This window comes from Elephas maximus, chromosome 10 (assembly GCF_024166365.1).
Source record: "Elephas maximus indicus isolate mEleMax1 chromosome 10, mEleMax1 primary haplotype, whole genome shotgun sequence".
Classification (NCBI taxonomy): Eukaryota; Metazoa; Chordata; class Mammalia; order Proboscidea; family Elephantidae; genus Elephas; species Elephas maximus.
The window spans coordinates 104,649,376-104,668,455 of NC_064828.1; the positions used below are offsets into that span (position 1 = coordinate 104,649,376).

General features: G+C 37.0%; 1 protein-coding gene across 4 annotated transcripts in view; it reads right to left on the reverse strand.

The window, feature by feature from the left end:
- RPS6KA5 (ribosomal protein S6 kinase A5) overlaps positions 1-19,080 on the reverse strand; it is a 199,889-nt gene that overhangs the window by 122,883 nt on the left and 57,926 nt on the right. For all 4 annotated transcript variants that reach the window (XM_049898426.1, XM_049898424.1, XM_049898423.1 and 1 more), the window contains exon 2: positions 10,862-10,933. Coding sequence is in view for 2 of the 4 variants with exons in the window: in XM_049898423.1 (XP_049754380.1) it covers positions 10,862-10,933 (72 nt within the window). In the remaining 2 variants the exon portion in view is untranslated. The remainder of the gene's footprint in view (positions 1-10,861; positions 10,934-19,080) is intronic.

The following is a 19,080-nucleotide window of genomic DNA, read 5'->3' on the forward strand; positions in this document are numbered from 1 at the left end:
TCCAACCAGCATCTAAAAAAACTGAAATAGAACCAAATACATTACATGTGTTTCATGAAACTCTGCTACCTCTTCATATACGTGTGTGTGTGCATGTGTGTGTGCATACGTACAAATGTAAACAAATCTGAGCATGTGAGGTTAAAAAGGAGGAACAGTATAGAACACTAGTTAAAAACATAAACTCTGGTGCCAGACTGCCTATGCTGGAATCCTAGAAACGCTATTTACTAACTGTGTGATCTCGGGGGAAGTATTTAACATATCCGAGTCTCAACTTCGTCATTAAGGACAGTAATAGTTCTACATCATAAAGAGTCTGATAATTAAATAATATGTATAAGCCTCTAAAACAGAGTCTGGCAGATAACATATGTGTTAGTAAAAAAAAAAATTGTGTGTATGTATGTATACTTTAAATACATACATTTGATTACAATATAAAAGTATACCTATTTCAAGCTATGGGTAATAAGCTTGAAAATCACTGTTCTAGATGAATTTATATACCCCTTCCCTTTAAAAGAAATAATACAAATCACATAAGCCAAAGAATTTCCCATTTTGCCTTACCTCTTAGAAACTCCGGAACTAAATTTACAACTCAATTACAAGGACTATCTCATCTCAGATGTCTATCACATTTACTTCACTTTTCTTTTATCTGGCTTCTGTTCTGCTTTCATTTCTTATTCTTCTATTTTAAGTACCTTTTTTGGGTAGAAGGGCTGCCTATCTTTGTAAACTCCGTGAAATTTCTTTTTAAAAATAGGAAAATTTTAAGGCACATTTAAAATAATTAGAATGCATTTGATTTTACATATTTATCAAACAGAAGCATTGCTTTCTAAAGTCCTTAACACTACAGGTATCTCAATTGCATGCTACATTTCAAACATTAAAAAACTGCATACCTATAAAACTAAAGATTTCAATATACTCAAAATAAAAATGGAGAATCTGAGCCATTGAACATAACTACTTTTTAAGTTGGCCACTGTTGCTAAAAATGTAAAATCATAAAAACAAAGTTTCTAACATTAAAAAAGTTAAACTGATTAAAAATAGATTATTCTTCTAACATATATGGGAAAGCTATGAACTCAAAACACGCTTGACTAAATAAACAGATGTTAAAATAAAGAAAAGAGACACAGTAAAAGCTTCCGAAATCACAGGCAATAAACAATTCTTCTGAGAGCCCCAGGGTGGGCCATTTGTTTTGTGCACAAACATCTGTATTCTCTAAACTTAAATCAACTTTTGATTTTGAATTAACCAGGGCCTTTTGACTCCTTTGGTCGGCAACTTTAATGTTCGGTAAGAACTGCCCAGCAGAAAAGAATCGGGGACACAAATCAGTACGTTTTCTTGTGAATGGTGGCAGCTCCTGTAAAAGACTTAATAGATAAGAAGGTTGAAAATAAAAAAATGAATGGACTAATTAGCTCTGAATTCCATTTATGCAGATTCCATTAGCTTGAATAATTAAAAATAAATCGTATAGTGATGCTTTTAGAACAGCACTTTCTAAGTTTCAGAGAAAGCTCTGAGCCACTGTATACATTAAGCCTGCTCCTAATGGCACGTATGTATGTGGCTGTGGCAACTCCTGTTTCCGTATGGATGATCCAGCGAATTTACAGGCCATTTCTTACCCCTGGTCCCAAATGACTTAAAAACCAAACAGTTCTGGTTCATCTGGAAAGAAGCTGCTGCAAAGGACATTATAGCCTCTTGTAAGCGTAGAGCGGGAGACGACTAGCCATGGCTTGATTACCAACAAATCTCACTAAAAGAAAAATATAGAAAACCTGAAAGCAAGGGAGACTAAAAAGCATGTTCATAGATAATTTTCTGCATATACCTTCAACAAACAAGCTGTTTACCTAACTAAGTGCTTAGATTTGAATTACAGGTGCCAATGAGAAAAAAAAAAATTTTTTTTTTTTTTTTTTTAATGAGTATGAGTATCGGTAGTGGCTGCTGATGGTGCCCCACCAAGATCCCCTTTCCAGGCTGGTGCACCCATCCCCCAGTGCTCAGTGCTGGTTGTGAATGGCTGATAGCTGTCCTCTTCTCTAGAGAAGGGCCCATGTACAAAAGGAACTGCCTCACCTGAGAGGTCACATCCCACCATTCCCTGTCCTGCCCCAACCCAAGCAGCCTGCAACCAACAACTAACAGGGATACAAAAGGCCTGTCCCCTCACTCTTGCTGCAAAACTTCCCATGAGCTAAATCTAGACTCCGTCTTAGACTACACACTTGCTTAAGCCCTTCCCCTGCCGGATCCTGCTTCCCTCATTCTTTCTCCTAAGACCACTCCCACAATAAATCCTATGCACCCAATCCCTGTCCTGGGCTTTGGCTAGAGGGCACCAGACCTAAGCCGGCATCAATAATAAATAAAACTTTGTTTACACAATCAACCCTTCCTGGGGAATTGTCTTTTGATTCAACCTCTAAGATTTACATGAACACTGTAGGCTTACAGGGAATCATAGGGCGTAGTGGGTCTACTCACATGTGAAATTATAAAATTATAAACTTTTTTGAATGGCAATTTTGACAATTAAATGAATACATTCTTTTCAAGGTACTATTTTAATAGGGATACTTTCTACACGGCTAAAAGAATAAAATGACAAATGATGACTAAGTCATCATACTTTTAACAACAGTCTTTTGCATGACTCAACCAAACTTTCCTCCTTCTATTATGTCACCAAAAAGCAGCTGTGTCTTTAAATTGCCTAGTGCAATTTCCAGCACCCTCTAGTGGCAAAATACCCTGAATAAATAGAAGCATGTCTTATTTAATAAATGAAATGTGTTTCTGAAAAGTTTGCTGTAAAAAGATTTAGAAAAAAAAAAAAAAAAAAGACTCTGCTGTCGGGGATACTTTAATAGAGACTACTTTCCAGGAGCAAAGACATATCCCCACCGAGATTTCTAGAATGGCACTTTAGGCTGGAGCTTGATAAACAAGTACTTTCCACAGAACAACCTGCAAGATCTACTGCTGATTAGATAACAAAACAATGCACATGACAAGGAAAAAGTGACCTTCTTGAGAGGGCACCAGGGTAGGCACAGACAGTTATTGCTCAGTAGACATTACCATAGGCAAGGGACTTTGAATTCCCATATTCTGCCTGCACGCACTTCAAAATTTCATAAGCCCAGAAAAAAAATTCTACATTAAATGAAGACCAGGTCTGTATTACTCAATTTGCAAGTTTATATGTATATCATATATATGTTTTTAATATTCACTACTCTATTCCCAGCATCCAGCACAGTGACTTATTCTCAATAAATACAAGTGATGAATTCCTAGAACAATGAGAATGAACTAAAAGGTTTTTAAGTAATGACATGATCAAATTTGAACTTAAGAAAGATCATGAAATAAGCTTGAAACCAGGAAGACTTTTTCAGCGGTTATATTTCTTTAATGCTGGACATTCTTTAGGCTTTACAAGAAATATTAAGAAATGCTATTCACTTATATGTCAAGCTAATCTGAGAACTTGGTAACTAATTATATTAGCTCTTTCAGAAGCCGGGCTACTTTTCCTTTCAGCTTAAATGTACAGCTTTTACTGTTATCAGGCAATCTAAATGTTCTATTACTCAGTTTATATATATCTTTGCATAAGACTGCTAACCTAAAATAAACAAAGGAAATTCAGAATCTAAAATTCCCGAAAAGTTCACAAAAGAAAATAAAGAATAAGAAACAGGATCTTTTCATTTGTTATACCATTTTCAAGGCAATGTACAAATCAACCTCTTATACCAACAAAAAAACCCACTGCCGTCGAGTTGATTCCGACTCATAGCGGCCCTAGAGGACAGAGTAGAACTGCCCCGTAGAGTTTCCAAGGAGCACCTGGTGGATTCAAACTGCCGACCTTTTGGTTAGCAGCCATAGCACTTAACCACTACGCCACCAGGGTTTCCCAACCTCTTATACATGCTTATAAAATTTCAACTACTAACATCTCAATTCTGAGATATTTTTTCATTTGTTAAATTTTGATTAATAGAAGCAGCACTTTAGTTGAAATTATTCTTAGAGATGCTAATAGAGTTAGTGACTATATGAAATAACTGATAACCATCCTTATGAGTAAGTCATAAATAATATTTATTTATTTTTAGGGCATTTAGGGCACAGCTTTAAAATGGACTTCCTTCTTTAACAAACAATCACAAGTGATGGTTACCTAGTGATTGGCAGTTCATATCCATTACCTCATTAATCCTACAACACTGTGAGGTAGATATTATTAACTTAGGCTGACAGGGACTCAGGCTCATAGAGTTCATGTGATTTACCCGGGAAACGTAAGCAGACAATGGTAGTGTCAAGGTTCAACCTGGGTCTTCTAAGTCATCCTCAATACCCAACTACTTCACAACTGAGGAAGCGCCCAAGTTGGAAGAGCAAATCAATTCAGCTGCACCCTCTAAAATTACATGGCCAAATTTTTCTTTTTTGTCATGGGGAGACAAGACAACATTAGATCTCCAAAGTACATGATCATATATGATGAATAAAGGAAATTCAAAGAGACTACTAAAGTCTTTTGCTGATACCTTCACGCTCTACTTCATTAAGTATCAGAATTACCAATAATGCGCACAACAGGTGCATTTAAAGACTTTTTTCTTCCCCTATACTCAAACAGATATAAGAAAGACAGTACAAAAGGTTAAAAGAAAGGCCGCAAGAAAGATGAGAGAAACCCAAACAGAATCATCATTCCCACAAATAACCCTCATCATGAAACAAAGTAATCCTAAAACATAAATCAAAGACATTTCCTAGAGCTGACAGCAGTATTAATCTGAAGAACAACACCAGAGAAAAAAAAAAACTAGAACATAAATACGATACTTGTTAGACTATAAATACACCTCATCCTGTGCTGGACTCTGGGAAGAGGACAGAGCTGTAGGTTTGGAAAAACATTAAGGATGATCTTAAGAATTTACACTCTAGAAGTGGCAGATATGAATGACCAATTCTGAGAACAGCCGAGTGCTCTGTTCTCTATGAAGAACTCTGAGTGCGGCAATACAGAGAACAAAGTCATCTGGGCAGGTTTTAGACAGCTGGAAAGAGGAGGAGCACTACAGATGAAGAAACAAGATAAGCAGGGCATCAGAGGATAGGAAAGTACACATAATTGTAGGGGAGTCAAAGAAAATCATTTGGACTAGAAAGTAGGCGGAATATTGGGGTGACTGGAGAAAAAAAAAGGAGAAATGAGTTAAGCTTGAAAGCAAGGCAGGAATTTGGATTTTACTAATAACTGAAAAAAGGGAATTTTTTACAGGTTCTAAAACGGAAGAACTGCACAATAATGTATTTTAATAAGACTGCATATTATATGTACAAAATAAATAAAATATAAGAAAAGCCTGCACAAAAGCAGACCAGTTAAGAAAATCCTGCAGCAATCCATGTATAAGGTAATACGAATGATGGCAGTAGGAACAGAAGAGAAAACGTAAATCTAAAAGTCATCTGGGGGGAAAAATTATATAGGATTTTGTGACAAATCAGAAATAAAAAGCCAAAATACAGAAGAATCAAAATATTATTTCAGGGACTTCTGGAAAATGGCAATGTGAGCAGGTCTTAAGATCCTGACTATTCCACAAAAACACTAAGAAAAGCAACCAGAAATCTGTAACCTCAACTCTGTAAGAACTCTGAAAAGTAAACACAGAATCACAAACAATCCAGCAATCCCGCTCCTAGGTATATACCCAAAAGGCTTCAAAGCATGGACTCAAACTGATACTTACGCACCAACATTCATCGCAGCACTGTTCACAACAGCCAAAAGGTGGGAAACAACCTGAGTGTCCATCAACAGGTAAATGGATTAATGAAATATGGTACCTACATACAACAGAGTAGCATTCAGCCATAAAGAGAAACGAAGTTCTGATACATGCTATGACATGGATATTTGCCCCTCTGTGTCTGACTTATTTCACTTACCTTGAAAACATTATGGTAAGTGAAATAAGTCAGGCATAAAGGGACAAATGTTAAATATTCAGAATAGGTAAATGCATAGAAATCAAAGTTTATTAGTGGTTATCAGAGGCAGGTGGAAAGGGGAAACGGGGAGTTATTGCTTAAGAAGTACTGAGCTTCTGTTAAGGCTGATGAAAGAAACTGGAAATGGATAGTGGTGATGTTAATGCTACATGGTGCAACATAAATTAATGTCATTGAATTATAAACATAAAACAGGTGAAGTGAAAGATGTTTTGTTATAGGTATTCTACTCCAATAAAATAAAATTTAAAAATTAAATTAAAAAAATTATTCCAAGGTTTCTAGCACACGAGTCATCATGAATCAAAGTTGACTCAATGGCAACTGGTCGGTCAGTTTAGTAAACTGACCAACGGATCAGTAACAGACCAAAGGACACAAGGTTGCCGAAAAGGAAAACAATCAACGCTCCGCTGGAGAGTGAGATTTTCCATGAAAATGTTACACGTATTTAAGTATGAGATCAAAAAATATATCTTTCATATTAAAATAGTCTACAAAGTCTTCATGACATTTGAGGGATAGCATTTTTTTTCTAGTTCATAATAAAAAATCAATTCTTCAGAAGAATTTTCAGTTTTACTTCTAAAGAAATCCTTACATGATGTATAAAGACATCTGATGAGGTTTTTCTATCATCCTAAATAGTGCTGAAAGACATTATCTTTAAAAGTAATGAAACTAAAAGATTAGTGGTAAAATTTTTGAATAAAAATTGGGATTTTATTATATTCATATTAAAAGTTTCCACCTACTCCATTTAGTCATCAAAACTGTGGTTTTAAATATAGAAATACCTACAGTGACATTTCTTAATTATTCTCTCTTCTCATAAGAGCAGTATACTGTCATATGACAAAAAGGAAAAGCAGTATCTATATGGCTAACAATAGGCCAATTATAGGACAGTGAACAAGCATGAAACGGAAGAGAAAAACAGTACTGGCAAATTGTTTCCTCACCTTTGTAGAACGGTTTTTAAGACCTGTGATCAAACCACTTGAAGATGAGGCAGATAACGGACAAAGTATTTACATGTGTTGAAAGAAAATACACACAAGGTTTGATTTTATAAATTTGACATTAAAAAACTTGCACGTGTGAAATCGTTCTACAATTTTTTTTCCTCGCACTTTCTTATTTTTGATAACAAGATTTTATAAGCATCATACAATGAACTGGGGAAAACAATTCTTCTTTTCTCTGAAAGTGTTTGTGGAAGATTAGAATTATCTATGTCTTGAAAATTTGGCAGAATTCATTCAAAACCAACTGTGTCAAGTGTTTTCCTGGTGGGAATATTTTTACTTAAAAGCCTGATTTCTCTAATAGTTATAGGACAGTCTTATTTATCTAGTGCTGCTATAAATGAAGTAACACAAGTAGATGGCTTTCACAACAGAAATTAATTTTCTCACAGTTTACCCACTGCCATCCAGTCAATTTTGACTCACAGCGACTCTATAGGACAGAGTAGAACTGCCCCATACAGTTTCCAGGGAGCACCTGGTGGATTCGAACTGCCGATCTTTTGGTCAGCAGCCATAGCACTTCACCACTATGCCACCAGGGTTTCCCCTCACAGTTTAAAAATCTGAATTCAGGGCACTGGTTCTGGAGGAAGGCTTTCTCTCCCTGTCAGCTCTGAAGGAAGGTCCTTGTCTCTTCAACTTCTGTTTCCTGGTTCCTTGGAGATCTCCATATGGCTTGGTATCTATCTTCTCCCATCTCTGTTTGCTTGCTTGCTTGTTTAATCTCTTTTATATCTCAAAAGAGATTGACTCAAGACACGTCTTATACTAATCCTTCCTGATTAACATAACAAAAATAACCCATTTCCAAGTGGGATTATAACCACAGGCACAGAGGTTAGGATTTACAACACTTATTTTCGGGGGACACAATTTGATCCATAACAAGGGCTATTCAGGTTTTCTATTTATTTTTCAAACAGTTCAGTAATCTACAAATTTCAAGATTAATGTGCATGTTAAAATTTGAACACTACCTCCGAACACTAATTCTTATCACCTCTCAAATTATGTTCTATTTTTGCTCAATATTGCAGTCTTCTTTTATAACCTCAGAAATTAGACATTTAATGATTATGATTTTGTACAGTTAAATAATGTTTAGGTTTTTTCTTTGTTCACCAATACTTTTTGTATCCCAGAAACTCTCCTATGATCATTCTCTTCTCCCTAAAACGCATCCTTTAGAAATTCTTTTACTGAGATTTGTTGGTAGCAAACACAGTTTTGTATATCTGAAAATGTCTATTTTGCCCTTACTCTTGGAAAACAGTTTTCCTGGGTATACAATTCCAGGTTGATGGTTATTTTCTCTAGGCATTTGCAGATATTATTCCACTCTCCTATGGCTTCCATTGTTGCCGCTGAAAAGTCAGTTATTCGTCTCGTTGTTCCTGTATAAATAAGAACTTTCTCTGTTTTCTTCTATGGTATTTCTCTGTCTCTGGTGTTCATCAGTTTCTCTCTGATATATTTAATGAAGAATTTATTTTCATTTACCTGCTTGGCATCTGTTTTATTTCCTAAATGTACAGATTCATACCTTTAATCAATCCTAGTAAATCCTTAGTTGCTATCTCTTAGAATCGTGCTTCTCCCCTATTCTATTAGTTCCTTCTGGAACTCTGATTAGACTTAACTCTGATTAAACATATTTATATCTTCTCTACCTAGTCTCTATTTTTAAATCTTCTTTTATATATGCCATCCCTTTTTTCTCCATTCTATAGTCTGCATATTTTCCTCAAATCTATATCCCAATTAACTAATTCTCTCTTTAGCTACACCTTATCTGCTATTAAACCATCCACTGAATTTATAATTCGAATTCTTTTTTTCATTTCTAGAATTTCTACTGGTTCTTTTCAAACTGATTTGGTCCTTTTTGAGCATGTCTTGTTCCTAATTCCTTGTGATGGCTGCACACTGAATATACTAAAAACCACTGAACTGTGTGCTTTAAACAGGTTAATTGTACAGAATAAAATCTTGCGGGCATGTTCACTGGTAGCTGTAAAGTTTAGCTCTCACATGAGATGCTAAAATAATAAGAGAAGTTATGAAGATTTGCATGGCAAAGCCCTAGGAACAAAAGCTTATTACTGAATGACCTAAAGACAACTTATGTATGTGAATTTACACATATGCATATGAAGCTAGGGTAGTGGCTTGGATTGATTGTAGAAGGCCAGGGGAAAGGATTTTTCTCCTGCTAGAAGGTTTGGCAAGGTGAAAGGTATGGATAGATAACCCTAATATGGACAACTACAATCCATTCTGCCAAGGGCTGGAAATCTAGGAAGGTATACAGGACTTGGAGAGGGTGTGAAGTTAAACTTTAATCAGGAAGAAAAAATGGTCTGTCCTCTGAGGTTCTCCCTCCACTGCCAGGGAAAGAATCTATAGAACTGCTGTTGGTGGACAAAGGCAAAAGCTTTCTGGAGAGGTTTTCACTTCTAACTAAAAGGAAGGAAAATGGTAGTAGCCAGCTCTCACAGTGGTGGTAGTTACAAAGCAACACATTCCAAGGGGAGAGTTAAAGACACAAGGTATGTTCCTCATAGGACCAGCTACGTAATTTGTGGGACCTAGTACAAAATGAAACCCTAGTGGTTAAATGCTATGGCTGCTAACCAAAGGGTCGGCAGTTCGAATCCGCCAGGCGCTCCTTGGAAACTCTACAGGGCAGCTCTACTCTGTCCTATAGGGTCGCTATGAGTCAGAATTGATTCGACAGCACTGGCTTTGGTTTTTTTTTTAGTACAAAATGAAATATAGGGTGCCTTCTTCATCAATTATTTAGAATTTCAAAACGGTGACAGCAGAGCACTAAATGAAACACATTTTTCTAAGCATGGGTTCTGTGTGATGGTACAGCTCAAAAATCCATAAGTTTGCCCTGATTCCTCAGCAGCAAGAGCAGTGGTAAGAAAGATTCAAAAGGCATAGAAAAGTATAAAGCAGAAAATCAAGATTATCTAAAATCTTACCACCCAGAGACAACAACTGTTATCATTCTGCTGTCTATCCCAGAGATTTTTCTATATACATATACATAAAAACCTACTGCCACCGAGTCGATTCCGACTCATAGTGACCCCATATATGGAGACATATATTCATACAATATTTTTTTTATTATGAAATGGTATACTGCACATTCTTTTCTGTAGACTTTTTAAAGAAACTTATTCATTTTGAAGAGTTTTCACGTTAGTACACATAAATCATTTCAATTCTATCGTATGGTGTTTCCACGTTCCACTTACCTAAACCCTTACTCTTGGGTGTTTGGAAGGGTCTTGAGTTTTTCATTACTACGAATGATGTGCATTAGATGTCAATAATGTTGAACAAGGATTAAATGAGTCAATCAACATAAAGCACTTCACAGAGTACTTGGCAAATAGCAAGCTGTTCATAAATGTTAGAGATTTGTTCAGTTTTTTTTTTTTTTTTTAAATAAATATTGTCAAATTGCCCTGTGTAAAGGTTGAACTAATTCACATTCACAACGCAAGGTAAGAGTTCTTGGTTTCCCTAAATCTTTGCTAATTCCTTAAATTTTTGCCATTCATGTTTCTTCCTCTGTGAATGGCCTGTTCGTGTTTTTCGACAGTTCCATTGTTGGATTCACCATGCTTTTTAAATTTTAATTGATTTCTGTATTGAGGATATCAATCCTTTGGTACATGAATAATGAGTACACTTTTTCCCTTAAAACCAATTAACCCAAGACTCACCTCCAGTTCCTAGGACCTTCAGAAGCTCAAAATTTTCAATCCCCACCTTCTCTGCATGTCCTGTTAAATTAGCTAAAAAAAGAAAAAGAAAAGGAAGTAATTAAAGGGATCAACAATAGGAAAGGGCACACAGGAGCTTCTGAAATACCAGCCATGCTTTATTTCTTGACTTGGTGTATCTTAAAATTACTTATTAAATCACACAGCTATATTTTATGCAATTTTCTGTGTTATATGTTACAATAGAACTTTTAAAAAAGTATTTAACAACTATATTTCATAAACCCAGTGCTGTCGAGTTGATTCCGACTCATAGCAACCCTACAGGACAGAGTAGAACTGCCCCATAGAGTTTCCAAGGAGCGCCTGGCGGATTCGAACCGCTGACTCTTTGGTTAGCAGCTGTAGCACTTAACCACTACGCCACCAGGGTTAGGTTAAGTTAATGTAAAAATAAAAAGTGTTAATAGACTCTGTAATGACCCATATAATCTGAAAATAAAAATTCTAATCTGTAGCTATGTAGTGGAAAGAAAACTGGACACTTTTATTCATTTTTTCACCAAATATATACTTTGCGTCTACTAAATGCCACCCTCAGGTTCTAGGCTGCTTTCTGATCTCTTTTCTGCCACTAAGTACCTGAGCACTTCTTGGTTTGAATTAGTTATTTCACCTCCCTGTATCTCAGTTCCCTCATCTCTGTACTACAACAACATGCCTGGTGACTCTCCAAGACTGAAATACAGTATTTGTCAAATTTATTTGACCATGAAATTATTTTTAATAGTAACACCTATTAATACTATGTGAACTAGCATTCTGTGGAAGTAGTTAAAAAAAGGCTTTGTCCAAATCTCAGTTCTATCACTTAAAAGCTGTGGGACCATGAACAGATCATTTAACTTCTCTGTGTCTCAGATCTCCCCAGTATAAAATGCGGATGATAAAAAAAAAAAAAAAAAAAAACCCTACCCTCAGAGTGTATAGATGTCAACAACTTATTTCGAAATGCATTAAAAAATAGGGCAGATTGGTAGATGAACGGAGGTATGGCCAGACATGTGATAAAGCAAATGTTAACAAAATCTTAATGGCAGAACCTAGACAGTGAGTCTAACGGTATTCAGTATATAATCCTTCCTAATTTTCTGTATAGTTGAAAATTCCTGAAATAAAATACCTAACTTATGGGGCTGTGATGAGAATCTGAGTTAAATTTATATAGTGATTACAAGTGTTTGTAAATTAACTCATACTTTGGGACTGTAACTTCAACTTAGGCCCAACGAAAAACTTCTAAAATTAAACGTTTCAGAAGAAAGTAATTTTGGTGTCTTTCCAAAGTTTAAATACATGATTTTATAGTGGGAACAAATCAATGCATGTGGCCTATGCCTACAGTTGACAATGACATCAACACAGGTCTAAAGTGAATGTTAAAAACAGGGGTATTATCTTCAAGTAAGCACACAAAAGCATATCTTCCCCTAGCATGTCAAGCAAATTATATTAAAAGTCAAGCTCACAGGAGGCAACTACTTTTGAAATAATAATTTGGCTCTTTTCTAAATGGGTGCTAAATTCTTTTATTTTATTATGCCAAAAAAGCTTAAGACATTATTAAGGAGTCATGTGTTGAAAATGTTAAAAATTATTACTTTGCTCTCATTACTAGGAGCCATGCTTTATTGACTATATGTAAAGGACCAACTTACCAAAAGCACTGTCCATATACTATATTTCCATCATATCTATATTTGCTGCCACACTGGGGAGATATGGAAATAGCTTTTGATATACAACCACTTCAGCCTTTCTTCACTAACCATAAAATCACTTTCATAGGAAATTGAAAGAAGTCACAAAGAAATTACACTTTGTTCTATGAAGTGTACCATCCAGAAAATCCTGTCATTCATCACAATCTTTCAGGTGATCTGTGACGGGACATTTCTGCTCATAATCTGCTACCTCTACTTTTTTTTTTTTACAGAAATTAACACTTTGCCTGCAAGAGGTGATCAAAGCTTCTCCAAATTCCTATTTCCAGGTCAAAAAACCACATGGAAATCTTCACACACACATCTCCCCGCACCAGTACAGTAGAGCACGGCTGTTAGGTGCTGGCGAGTTGATATCAACTCATAGTGACCCCATGTGACACAGTATAACTGCCTCATAAAGCAAAGTGAGTGATCACATGTACGGAAGCAAGTCAACAGGAAGGTCCATCATATTTAGTCACAGAGGAGTATTTGTTTATTATAAATATTCTAACAATCGTGTTAATAACAAAGTACATAAAAGCAAACAGTAAATATCATACTACAGAGAATTACGAGCAATGGGAAACACATAACCAAGTATGTGAGTCTAGGTGTCTAAATGGTTCTCATTTGTATGTTATGACTTTGTCATTGTGATTAAAAGCCTTTGAGCATTAAAGTATAAAAATAAACTACATTTCTCTTAATTAAATTGCTAACCTAAGAACAGCAGCTCTAATTTCCTATAACAATTTTAACATTTATTAGGATAAGACTTGAAATATTCAAATATTTTATTTCACTCCAGAGGTAAAATAAAGTTCAGGCAGTTACAGAAATCTTTTGTAGCTTTGAGTCATTTACCAAACCAAACCAAAACCAAATCTGTTGCCTTCAAGTTGATTCTGACTCACGGTAAACCCTTGTGTGCAGAGTACAGTTGTACTCCACAGGATTTTCAAGGTTCTGATCTGTCCAAGGCATATGTCCATGCCTTTCTTCCGAGGTTCCTCTGGGTGGGTTCAAAATGCCAACCTTTCAAATAGTAGTCAAACACTTGACAGTTTGCACCACCTAAGGACTCTTGAATGACATTCCTCAGTGAAGTACAAAATGATATATATTAATCAGATGGCTTGGCGCTACCTGCATGCCTGAGACCACACTGTATCAGAAAGAGGCCTATACTATTGGGAGAGCATTAGAATTGTTCATTGTCTTTCTTCATACCCAAAATAGATAGCACTTTGTTGTGGTTGTAGGATAAAAAGAACTTTTGCTCCTTTTCCTGTTAGGTAAAAGTTTCTGCAAAACTTCCTTTCCAGTTCTCCTCAAAGGTAAGAGAGATTACAAATCTAATTATTCAAGAGTCCAAAACTCTGATTTATGGAGTCGGGATAGGTTTCATTTTCAGTTGGTAGTAGGTGGAGTCACTGTGTTAAGCTATCAAACTCCACACAAGGTCTCTTTGTTTTTGTGCCCTGGGCTTCTGGCACAGTCTGACCCCCTGGGGCAGACTAGCCATTCTCTTGTACTTCTCCTTCCCTCACGGTATACAGTGGTTAGCTAAGCTGATTCAGGGCTTCCCTTGGGAACTGGTGTTCATTCATTAGTTGCCTGTTCTCTCCCTTCACCCTTCTCGGTCACACACCCGAACATGTCAGTCTCAAGATTCTGATGAGATGGGGTCAGGAGGGAAGTAGAGGGTTTCACTTAGGCCTTAAGCCTAAACTATGTCCACCAACCCAGCTTTATAGAAGAGTTGTACTCATAACTTCTGAGGGAAAAAGAGAGTAAACCGGCAGGGTAGGGTTTGGGCATTTCTGGGTTTCTGGCTATAAGAGCATCAAAACAGTACCAAAACCTCACCGTCAACCCCTGTAGGTCTAACTCCTTATTACAGAAACAATGTCTTATGAAAACACTTTATATAAATAAATAAAATAAAGAATATCAACAAAACTTGAAGGACTTAGACGAGAGCTATTCAGTTGGTGCATGGTAGTATGATCATATCAATTGTTTATATCTAGCACCTACTTTGTTGCCCACATCATATAAGCTGTTAAATACATTCATGTGCCACATAACGTCTGTTCCAGCAACGTCCAACTGCTTGTAGGTCCGTGGTCCCATAAGGTTATACTCTACTTTCTTCCATATAGAGCAATGACTAATAAGAGGTCTGAGATTCTAACCTTTGTTCTATCATGAGCGTGTTGCATGACAAAGTACCTCCCTGGGTCTTCAGAAGAAAAGGGTTGGGCTCAACGATGGCGGGCATTTACGAATTTAAGGCTCCAAAGTCAGAACTGAAGTTCATGTATGACTGAAGGCCCACTCACCCCAGGTCTATGGGCTCCCTGGTGGCGGTTTGTTTCATAAGGACAGGAGGATGGAGGAGCCGAGGGCGGACTAACCCTCAGTCCCTGCCACCTGGGACTGACACCCCTGAGCCCACGCACCCCCCTCCCAACCTCCCCCAAAGCACACAGATGGGGGCTTCCCGGTGCGGAGGGGCAGCCACCATTACCGTTACGTAGGCATGGCTTGGGGCACAAGAATCCAGGGCTCCAGCACAGAAAGGAGGTACTGCGGCCGCAGAGCGCTGCTGTTCCCACACAGTCCAAATCACATAATGTCCTACTTCACAGAAAGTTATCGCGGACACTAAGCAACTCGTGACTGTACTAGTAAACTTAGACTAAAATGATAAACATTGTAAATATTTTCAAGGTCCACTTTAGACCTATCAATATTTCTAATCAGCTCAGACAGTCTCCTCTGATCAACAGCATTTAGTTTCTTATATTAAAGCATTACTAAGTTTAAACATTCAGAAAATATAAGTAAATGCTTTCACAAAGCACTTTTAGCTAAGTTTTTTCTTATTAAAATATTAAAAACTATTCCATTGAAAATCCTTCAGTTGTTGATCAATGTTACTATCCTATAATGTATACTAACTGGTTAGGAATTCACTTCTAACACTGAATTTAACTAATCTCTTTACAAGAAGTCAACTGATTTTTAAAAAATGTTTGTCAAAACTCAAATGAATTTCAGTATTTAATTGATTCACTTTAGAAAAAGTTCTTAGAGGAATATTCTTATATTACCTAATATATATAAAACACTTGGTTCCTTACACTTTGACTGGATTTCTTAAGTTCTTCTTATAATAAATGAATACATGTATATATACATATACAGAGAGAAAGCGAGACATTTTAAAATATGGCCACGTACAGTGTGGAAAAATATGACCAATATAATATTAAAAACAGTAAATTTAAACCAAAAAGAGAATTACCTTTTCCCCAAAATTTAAAAAGCTTTTTATTATAAAAATAATTCAGAGGTACCCCCTTCAGCCAAAGATTGGACAGGCCCATAAAACAAAACAAGACTAAAGGGGCACACCAGCCAGAAGCAAGGACTAGAAGGCTGGAGGGGACAGGAAAGCTGGTAATAGGAAACCCAAGGTGGAAAAGGAAGAGTGTTGACATGTCCTGTGGTTGGCAGGCAATGTCGCCAAAAAAAATGTGTACTAACTGTTTAATGAGATGCTAGTTTGTTCCGTAAACTTTCATCTAAAGTACAATAATAAAGATAAACTAAAAGAAAAAAAAAAGTTCATGGTCATTGTTTAAAAAAAAAAAAAAAAAGATTAGACAATACACATAGGCCCAAAGTAGACCTATGAGTTGAAATCAACGCAACGGCAATTTTTTTCTTTTTAAAGTAGACCTTGGGGGCAGCAGTGGTTCAGTGGTAGAATTCACACCTTCCATGTAGAAGGCCCAGGTTTGACTCCTGGCCAGTGCACTTCACGTGCATCTCCCTACCTATCAGGATGGTTTATATGTTGCTAGAAAGGCCTGGAGATCTACTTCCAAAAACTAGCCAATGAAAACCCTCACAATGGTCTGATCCGCTACCAATCGTAGGGATGGGCAGGGCCAGGTAGCATTTCCTTCTGTTACACATGGGGTTGTCATGAGTAGGGTGCCAGCTCAACAGCTGCTAATATCAACAAAGTAGACCTTGAAAATCTCTCATAATCACACCACTCAAAGGTAACTATTTTTTAAAAATAATTTTTATTGTGCTTTAAGTGAAAGTTTACAAATCAAGTCAGTCTGTCACATACAAGCTTATATACGCCTTATTCCACACTCCCACTTACTCTCCCCCTAATGAGTCAGCCCGCTCCTCCTTCCACTCTCTCCTTTCATGACGATTTTGCCAGTTTCTAACCCTCTCTACCCTCCCATCTCCCCTCCAGTCAGGAGATGCCAACACAGTCTCAAGTGTCCACCTGATACAAGTAGCTCACTCTTCATCAGCATCTCTCTCCAACCCATTGTCCAGTCCCTTCCATGTCTGATCAGTTATCTTCGGGAATGGTTCCTGTCCTGGGCCAACAGAAGGTTTGGGGACCATGACCTCCGGGATTCTTCTAGTCTCAGTCAGACAATTAAGTCTGGTCTTTTTATGAGAATTTGGGGTCTGCATCTCACTGTTCGCCTGCTCCCTCAGGGGTTCTCTGCTGTGCTCCCTGTCAGGGCAGTCATCAGTTGTGGCCAGGCACCATCTAGTTCTTCTGGTCTCAGGATGATGTAAGTCTCTGGTTCATGTGGCCCTTTCTGTCTCTTGGGCTCATAGTTATCATGTGACCTTGGTGTTCTTCATTCTCCTTTGATCCAGGTGGGTTGAGACCAATTGATGCATCTTAGATGGCCGCTTGTTAGCATTTAAGACCCCAGATGCCACACTTCAAAGTGGGATGCAGAATGTTTTCATAATAGAGTTTATTATGCCAATGGACTTAGAAGTCCCCTTAAACCATAGTCCCCAAACCCCCGCCCTTGCTCCGCTGACCTTCGAAGCATTCAGTTTATTCAGGAAACTTCTTTGCTTTTGGTCCAGTCCAGTTGAGCTGACCTTCCCTGTATTAAGTATTGTCCTTCCCTTCATCTAAAGTAGTTCTTATCTACTAACTAATCAGTAAATAACCCTCTCCCACCCTCGCTCCCTCCCCCCTCTCATAACCACCAAAGAATGTGTTCTTCTCAGTTTATACTGTTTCTCAAAATCTTATAATGGTGGTCTTATACAGTATTTGTCCTTTTATATCTGACTAATTTCACTCAGCATAATGCCTTCCAAGTTCCTCCATGTTATGAAATGTTTCACAGATCCGTCACTGTTCAAAGATAACTATTGTTGATCCTTGTCACCTTCTAACTTCTAAGACCATTTATTAGTGTTGCCTATTCTAGAGCTTCATATAATGGAATTATGCAGCATGTACTCTTTGTACCCAGCTTCTTTCGCTCAGCATAATGTCTGTAAGATTTTTCCATGTTGTTTACGGGATAAGTAGTTTATTCTTTTTTATTACTAAGTTGTCCTCCACTGCATTACTACGGCACAATTTGTTTGGTACAGTCTCATGTTGATGGATTTTTGGGATGCTCCTGCTTTGGGTGACAGCAAAAAAGCCTTCTATGAACATTTTTGTCCAAGTCATTTTATGGACTTTTTTTTTTTTTTTTTCATTTTTCTTGGGTAAACACCTAGGAGTAGAACTGCTGTGTCATAGGGAGATGTACATTTAATTTTATAAGAAACTGCCAACTAGCTCTCCAAAGTGGTTGCTCTATGTATTGTTAGCCTTAAGAGATTTGCACATTCACATCCAGGTAAAACGAATCGTCTACTGAAATCCTAGAAAACACAAGTGTCTGCGAGGAGTTCCATGGGTGTAACTTTCCACTCTTTTCCACGTAAGAGAATGCAGAGGCAACATCAGTTTGCATATTTTTCAGCGGCATATTCTTCCAGGATATTAGCCATAAACCAATGACTGATAAATGGCATTTTAACCTAACTTTCTAGTCAATTCTATTACCAAACATAATCTGTAATGCATATTATCTATAATCACTCTTTTAAAAAGTTGTGAAATGTTTACCCTGGAACTTCCCACTCTTATGGAGGAAAACAATCAGTAAAAGCACATTTTTCATTCTGTTGCCATAGTTTCTGCTAAGCTGCACAAATGTAATTGCACAGAGCATGTGCTTAAATCTTTTGATTAGATACAATGATTCACTTGTGTTAAAGCTAAGAAAAGGCTTAATTTAAAAGCACTTTTATAATTAAAAGTAGAAATAAAGAGAATGATGTCTTTGAAGCCATTTCAAACGTTTCTTAGCATATGACTAAGGCACTCATATATCAGATTTTACTCAATGAATTAATCATTTATTAAACCAATAATACGATAAAAGAAATTTAATACCTAGGCTAATGGAGTCTGCTGATGACAAGGGGGATATCATTATTACGTGAAGCTAGTTAGAAAAGCTCATTGAGAATACAGTTCTTCACTCACTCACCCAACAAACATTCACTGGGTGCCAGGTCCTGATTTTGGAGCTA